This window comes from Mandrillus leucophaeus, unplaced genomic scaffold (assembly GCF_000951045.1).
Source record: "Mandrillus leucophaeus isolate KB7577 unplaced genomic scaffold, Mleu.le_1.0 Scaffold30, whole genome shotgun sequence".
In the NCBI taxonomy this organism is placed as follows: Eukaryota; Metazoa; Chordata; class Mammalia; order Primates; family Cercopithecidae; genus Mandrillus; species Mandrillus leucophaeus.
Window position 1 is genome coordinate 2928121 of NW_012103143.1, and position 8256 is coordinate 2936376.

Consider the following 8256-nt stretch of genomic DNA (forward strand, 5'->3'; position numbering starts at 1 on the left):
CTTTAAAGAACGTGTGACATCAGGAGTGGTCCCCACAGATGTCTTATCTGAGGCTCTCTCAGGGAAGAATCTGCTTTCAAACTCATGTGGTTGTTGGCAGGGTTCGGTTCCTTGCTGGCTTCCAGGCTGGGAGCCTCTGTTTGTTGCTGGCTGTTGGCCAAAAGCTGCCTTCAATGGCTTGCCGTGGGGGCCTCTCCAATATGGCAGCTCACAACACGGCAGCTGGCTTCATTGAAGCCAGCATGGGAGAGAGTCTGCTTGCAAGATGGAAGTCACGGTGCCGGCAGCGTCATCAGCTTTGCTGTGTTCCATCGGTTAGAAGCAAGTCACTTAGTACAGCCCATACGCACAGGGAGGGGATGACACGAGGGGGAGGCGGCATCGCTGGGGGCCGTCTTGGATTCTGGCTGCCACACCGGTGGGCTGATCGAGACCCCCCTTACGCTGCTGGTTTCCTGTCCAGCACAGAATATGCCGCAGACCAACAAACATCGCGTGTTTTTGTTCTTTCCTTTTCCTTTCCAAGTGGGAATTTAAGGAAAAAAATGCTGTTATTTCCTCTTTCCTTTCCACTGTGTGTTGTGTGCCTGGAAAGTGACCATCATTTGGCCAAAGGGCACTGCTGTGGCCTGAAGGGGGTCTCCCCAAAGTTTGTATGTTGAACCCCCACCCCCCTGTACCTTAGAATGTAATCATATTTGGAGAAAGGGTCTTTAAATGGTTAATGATGTTAAGATGAGGTCACCAGGATGGGCCCGAATCCAATCTGACTGCAGTCCTGATAAGAGGAGGTAAGGACACAAACGGGCACAGGGGGACCACCCTGTGAGGACACAGGGAGAAGGTGGCCGTCTGCAAGCCAAGGAGAGAGGCCTCAAGAGGAACCGGCCCTGCCATACCTTGATTTTGGATTTCGGGATTCCACGACTGAGAAAAAGTAAACTTCTGTTGTTTCAGTGCCCCCGCCAGTCTGTGGTATTGGTGAATTGGTGACAGCATCCACAGAAAGTACTACAAGTACCATTCAAAGAGGAGGTGTTTGTGGCTGTGACGGAGGGTGGCGTGAGTAACACCCAGGGCCTGGGCTCGGAGCTGGGGAGGCAGGCCCTGCAATTGACTTTGGTCGTCTCTCTTCTGCGGGGAAGGAAGGCATTTTATGTTGGAAATCACACAGCCACAGATTTTGGGTGGGAGCATTTAAAAATCATAGGTAGGAAAGAAGTGGACACGTAGAGGGTGGACTGAAGGGAGGAACGTGGTCAACATCTGCTGTTTGCCTGCCAGTTTATTTATTTATTTATTTATTTAGACAGAGTCTCACTCTGTCGCCCAGGCTGGAGTGCAGTGGTGTGATCTCAGCTCACTGCAACCTCCGTCTCCCAGGTTCAAGGGATTCTCCTGCCTCAGCCTCCCGAGTAGCTGGCATTATAGGCGCCCGCCACCACGCCTGGCTAATTTTTATATTTTTAGTAGAGATGGGGTTTTGCCATATTGGCCAGGCTGGTCTCGAACTCCTGACCTTGAGTAATCCACCCACCTTGGCCTCCCAGAATACTGGGATTACAGATGTGAGCCACCACGCCCAGCCATGCCTGCCAGTTTTACCTCGGGTGCACCTCTTCCCTGTTTTCAGTCCACTGAGCTTAGGTGGGGCGACTGTCACCCCTTGTCCCCCATCCCTGCCTCCAGCTCCCAGGAGGGTGTGTGCCCCTGGCCTGGCCAGTGTGCTTGATATCAGGACTTCAGCTGGAATCCCCAGGAAGGGGGTGCTCTTTCTGCTGGGATTGCAGAATTTGTAGGAGATGAACCGAGAACTGCTGCTTACCTGCCATTTAGTTTTCCCATTGAGAATAAGTGGAACCCAGATCAAAGCAGGGATGAAAACAGGGAAAGGAGAAGTGGCCTAGCGAACATCATTTGTGGCCCTGGATCCAGCTGTGTCTGAAGCCAGAATCACTTCTGGAACTTTCTGGGTATGTGAGTCAGTAAACTCCCTTAAATATACACATACCTCCCAGCTACCCCACATGCCAAAGCTAGATTAACCTGGAGTTTCTGTTACTTTCCACCCAGCACCCTGTCTGATACACTGTAAAAGTCTGCCTAGGACACCAATCTGTAGTGGCAGAAAAGCAGAGATGGATGGTCCACCCAGGTGGGGGCAGGGGTGTGCCCGAGGCTGGACCGACCGCCCAGTGGTGCCAGGGAACGTTGGGGGGATGATGGAAGCGTTTCTGCGGCAGGGATGGAAACATTCTGATGACATGGGCACATAAACATTTGTCCAAGATAATTAAACTGTATATTAAATGGGTCAGTGTTATTTTATGTAAATTAGGTCTGAATTCAATTAATTAAAAAGACGTTTAGAAAAACCTGCCTGAGCGGGGGAGCCTGCTCTTCCATGCCAGGAAACTTGGCGCTGGCACCGTGACTCACCCGCGCAGAGTTTTCCATGAGTTTTGAGTTTGTGAACTGTGCCCTGTTGTTTTCAAGTTCTCCAACTGTCAAGCCCCTACTGGCTTAAAAGGGAATGTTTTTGCACTTGTGCTCTCAGTGGTTTTGGTTTGGGACGGTTCTCTGCAATGTGTTTGCCCAGCTTTTTGACCTTGCCACCAGCCCGTCGAAGGGCACATTTCCCAGGACTGGTCATCTCCCTGTATGCTGAGGGGCCGGGCCATAGATGGACCCTCATTTCCCTGCCCTGCCTTCTAGATGAGGCCCTGGGTCCTGCCGAGGAAGGATGGTCCTGGCTGAGGATTCCGAGTCAAGCTGTGCGGATGTGAAAAGATCCTGGGGGCTTAAAAATCCTGGCATAAAATATAAAATTCAAGTTATCTGAAAACGACAGTTGGCAGGGGATCCGGGAGAGCTGGGTGGATGCTGGAGAGGCGTTCCGTTTCCTTTTGTGAAGACGGGAGACAGAGACGGGAGAGGTGTCAGCGTTCAGGCCGTTTGCTGAGTGTCCCCTGAACACCCCGTTCCCAGTCCCCTCTTTGATTCAGACACCTACAGCCTGAAACTGAGCTGTTTCCTCCATGGGTCTCCACAGAGTGTGAATAGGTCTCGATGGCCCATCTGGGTTATCCTAGGGCTGTGATGGGCATGTCCAGGCCACTCCATGCATCTCCCCAGAACCCCAACTTCCAGTGCTTTGCAGACGGGAGATGGAAGGTCAGAGAGCTGAGCCTCCAGGACAACAGGAAGGCCACTGTGGGGAGTCCCTGGATGGTGATGTGGGCCTCCAGCCAGGGCCGTCCACCAGTGCGACTGACCTTGGATGAGAAACTCCATTCATGAGCCCCCACTTCCTCAGCTGAGGCTGACAGTATGGGCCGTGTAGCCCTGCATGGACAGTCAACAGAAAACCTACGTGCAGCTCTTGGCCAGCGGCCACTGCCCATAGTATGTCCCCAAACAGCGGATCGGTGCTGGGAACAAACCACTCACAGGCACATCCCTTCTGCAGTGGCCACTCTGCTCCCTGCCCTGAACGCCCGACCAGGGCAATCAGGCATACTGACCGCCGCCCCCTGCCACTGCACCAGCTCCTGGAGGTTGGTGCTGTAACCGACTTATCCAAGGAAACTGAGGCACAGCAAGACTGAGGTCCCATGGCTCATAGGTGGCAGTCCTCTGCCTTCCTGAGACTTGCTCTTGACTTTCCAAATTTGGCCTTGCTTATCCCTTGCATCGTCTAAAAGAGCAGCTTATTTTTATAGAGATAGTGGGTGGCAGGAAACACGGAAAAGTGGAGAGTTCTGCCCTGCCTGGTGCCCCCATCCCTGCCCCTTCACCCCACCCTTCCCACATACCACATGGCTGTTAGAAGTCGGCTTTGCAACCCCAGGGCAGCCCGGACACTCTGGTCCCACGCCCCACTCTCCATTCTGTGACTTGCTGTGGATCCTCTTCCCAGAGCTGTGGGATGGAACTCTCCCCCGCAGCCTCCGGCTCCTCCCAAGTCCACTTTAATAATTAAATACCAAAGGAAGGAGGAGGCAAGTGGTGGAGAGCGGGCAGTTCCCGCTCCTCTAATCATCTGTGCAGTCTCCCTCCATTAGCACAGAGAATGAGGTGGTCCAGGGAGGTGCAGGAATCCTCCTGGGGCTTTGCGGGGGGATGGAGGGGAAGAAAGCTTGTTCCCTAGCAAGACTGCAAAGACCTGCACCTGAGAAGGGCCAGAGGTTGGGGGAGGCCCAGTTCCCGGGGTTCACCTCTGTGCCCCCCGCCTTAGGATCCATCAGGGCAGATGCCTCCTCCTAGAGTCGGACTCAGCCTGTTCCTGACCTCCAGGCCCTACTACTGGGTGAGGCTGTCCACCTGCTCACCGGCCTGGGCTCTGAGCTGTTGCAGCTGCACCCCGGCAGGGAGGCCCCTTCCTTCTAGGTCAGCAGCTCCCCACGAGGGCTCAGGGCTGGAGTCCTGGGGTGGGGACTCCTAAAGAAGAGGTGAATTTGCAGGAACTGGGATGCTCTGGGCCCTGAGGAGGAGCCAGGACCCCAGATGGCCCCCCAGCCGCCTTCAGGACAGGGACATGCTGCTGCCCACTTGTGTAGCTAGGATGCCTGAGCTGGTGGGAGCTTTCGCCACTGGACAAGGACCCAGCCCTGCCTCCTGGTGTGTCTGCTCAGGGTCCCACCTGGCTTCTCTGAGTGCCTGGAAATGACCTGTTGGATGTGGTGGTCTCCAGCTCTGCTCTTCCGGGATCCTCTGAGCAGTGCTGGGGAGGGCAGGACTTGGAGGATGGCAGGGCTCTTTCTGGGCACTGGGAAGGAGCAGGTGGGGACATGCGACCTTCATCACCTAGAGGTCCTGGAACCACTACAACTGGGCCACACGAGATCCCCTCTTTTCATAGAATGGTGGCGTTGCTGAGAGGACCTGGCCAGGATTGTTAGAAAGGGGAGCATGGAGGAGCAGTGGGCTGAGTGGGCAGGAGGGCAGTGGAGGTCAGGCTGGCTGGGCAGTGAACCATCAGGGCCATAGACTTGGGGAGTCAGCCCACCGAGGGCTGGACCACTTCACCAGGGGCAGACCGAGCAGGCTCCAGGGTCTGCAATCAAAGGCCAGGTTCCAGGCGGTTGGGTGGCTGAGCCTGGCGGTACTGCCCATGCCTCTACCCATTCCCACCTGGAGCTCGGAGTTCGGAGTGCTGCCTGCCTGCCCACTCCTGGCTCTGCTCTGCCCTGCAGAGCCCAGCTCTGTCAGCCACGTCTCCTGACTGGGGGCGCCAATACCTCTGCCATGATCTCTCTCCATGGGACCATGGGGTGAGCAGGCTTGCCTTAAGGCTTGTCTCAAAGGAGCCAAGGTCCTAGGCTGCACACCAGGAACCCAGGACGGGGCCCTTCTGGGGGCTGACCAGAGGCAAAAGGGCCAGATAGGTAACCTTCTAGCCTGGCCCTGGTTGGGCTGTCATCTGGGAGGGTGCCCAGCCTATCGCTGGGCTGTAGAGAGGAGTCTGGGCACTGGGAGGCTGGCTCAGGGATCCCAGGACGGACAGGGGCATCCCGAACAGGGGCGACAGGAGGAGAGGCAGCGACCCACTCCATGGAGCCTCCGGTAGACACAGGCAGGATCAGGGCCTGGTGTGGAGGAGGTGAGAGCGGAGGCTCCCAGAGGCCATGGGGGCCTCTGAGCTGAGAAGAGGCAATGGGATATGCTGGCAGAGGACAGCCTGGCTGACCACAGCTCCCTCTGCCAGGGAGTGGACAAGCCACAGGAGCGGGAACATGGGCGTGTGCAGCCCCAGCCCCAGGAGGAGGCCTGAGAGCAGAGGAAAAGAGCACAGTATGCGGGAGAGCTGGCAGGGGGTGCCGCCTGTCCCGGGACTCTGTGCCCTTCCTTGGGCGTCCTCACTGTGGGAAACGGAGACCCGGGGTATGACCATGGGCATGAAGCCTTCTTGGCTGCAAGTTATGAAATGTTTATTGATATACATTTTACTGTCTTTTATAAAACTTCCTTTGGCTACATTGGGCCACTGTGCACCATAGTGCCAGTCCCCAGGCGGCCAGGGCGGAACCAGTGTCCACTTTCGGGTGGGGGCTGGAGCCAAGAGGCTGTCCAGGAGCTGCCCAGTGGGTCCTCATGGCCTGCGGGATACCTTGAGTGCTCCCGGAGGCAGCCCAGGACTGGCCCGCCCCAGAGTCAGAAAAGGCAGGTCAACGACCCAAGGCGGCCAAAGGTCCTTCCTGTCTCCAGCACCTTGACGTGACCAGAAATCCCCCCCATCAAAGTCACCAAATGACTTGACCGAGGGCAGGGAAGTTGTCTGCAGAAAGACTTAGCTACAAGGCATGTGAACCAGAACCTTCTTCCAGACACCATTTCCTTCGGATTTGTTCACCGATGCTGCCTTGAGAGGATCGAACCTCGGGAACAATCCCGAATGGCAGGGACGAGCTGCTGGCTTGGCGCTGGCTGGGACACGGTCAAGGAGGGCTGACCCAAGAGGCAGAGGTGGCTGGGCTGGGTGACCACCTCCTCACATTTACCGACCAGCCTGGGGCAAGGAGGGGCCCCACCACCTAGGGACAACTTCTGTACAAGGGGTCTCTAGGGGAGCAGAATGGCTGAGGGAGCCGGGCAGGGACCACAGCGTCTGTTTGCAGGTGGCTGCCCAGTCTTCCAGCCACCCATGGAGTCCCCAGTCCAGGGAGAAGGAGGCCCGAGGAGAGGAAACACATGTTTCTTCTCCTTTGTGGACTCAGAGGCAGGTGCTCATCCCTGTCCCAAGGCAAAGGGTCCCGGAGGCCGCTTCCTGCCCCTGCCTCCTCCAGGCGCTGGGCTCTCAGGAGGCGTTCCCCGGGGGGCACTGCATCTCCATGGTGACCGTGTTGGGCGTGCTGCCCCCGGCCTCCCCCAGCTCAGCGCCGTCCCGCAGGGCCCGCTGGAAGACCACCCTGAGCGGCTCCCACAGCCGCTGCGACTTGTCCCTCCCGGCCAGGAAGTAGACGACGGGTTTGGCGCTGCTGTTGATGCAGATGCACAGGTCGGTGACGTACTCGGGGAAGGGGGCCGGGATCTGGAAGACCCAGAAGAGGAACCAGTCGATCCCTAAGTAGATGGAGGACACCAGGAAGACGGAGACCATGGCCAGGATGACATGGTTGAGCTTGGCAGAGCGCTGGCGCCGTCGGGCCCGACACTCCACGTGCAGGATGAGGGCCAGGCAGGGCAGTACCATGAGCGGGCAGCAGAGCAGGAACAGGAGGATGCCCAGGAAGATGTCCATGTGCCTGCAGGCCGCGCCCGGGGCCCCGCGGCCCAGGAACACGCAGAAGTAGTTGTGCAGGCAGGTGACCAGGAGGGACAGGACCCACAGCAGGGCGCACACCACGGCTGACAGGCGCTTGGGCCGCCGACGCCAGTACCAGGAGGGGAAGATGACTGACGCGCAGCGCTCTGTGCTGACGGCCGGCAGGAGGCTCACGCCGGTGAGGAACATGCACAGCCCCAGGACTCGGCACACGCTGCGGATATAGTCGGCAAAGGCGCCCAGGAAGCCCCCCGTGTTCAGGATGGAGAACACCGCCTTGCTGAAGAGGTAGCCCACGTCGGCACTGGCCAGGTGCAGGAAGTAGATGGAGAAGGGGTTCCTCTTGATGGAGAAGCCGAAAAACCAGAGGACCAGCCCGTTGCCCACCAGGCCACACAGGCAGAGGAGCAGGAAGATGTAGTTCATGACGGCCGGAGGTGGCAGCATCGTGATCTGCTCGATGGTCAGGAATCCCCGGCTGTAGAGTTCCGGGGCCTCGCTCATGCCAGGGCACATCTGCACAGGTGCAGAGGGGGACACCTGTGATGCCGGCTGGTCCCCACCCGCAGATCTGCACCTGGGACCTAGCGTGGGGGGCTCCCGATCAGGGACTTGGGGCAGGGAGGGGGTCTGTAGGGCAGTGGCTGTGGAGCAGGTAACTGGCTGCAACTCTATTCTCAAACATCCCGACCCCAACCCATGTGAACTCTCTGTCCCAGAGTCTCGAGCTAGCAGCACAGAATGGCGCCTATAGGAGTGGGGGTAGCACCAGACAGTGCCCAGGAAGGGTGTCAGGCTGCCCACCGGTCAGAGTAGACTGTCCAAAAAACATCCAAGTCACACAAGAAAAAAATTGCAGAGCCTTTCTTTCTTTCTTTCTTTTTTTTTTTTTAGGAGTCTCACTCTGTCGCCCAGGCTGGAGTGCAGTGGCGTGATCTCGGCTCACTGCAACCTCTGCCTCCCAGGTTCAAGCGATTCTCCTGCCTCAGCCT

General features: G+C 57.5%; 1 protein-coding gene across 1 annotated transcript in view; it reads right to left on the reverse strand.

Annotated features, from left to right (window-relative positions):
• Window positions 1-5908: 5908 nt before the first annotated feature.
• The window catches only part of MRGPRF (MAS-related GPR, member F), a 9351-nt gene continuing 7003 nt past the window's right edge, over window positions 5909-8256 (reverse strand). The window contains exon 3 of the mRNA XM_011987065.1: window positions 5909-7780. Coding sequence (XP_011842455.1) covers window positions 6797-7780 — 984 coding nt within the window. The 3' untranslated portion in view covers window positions 5909-6796. The remainder of the gene's footprint in view (window positions 7781-8256) is intronic.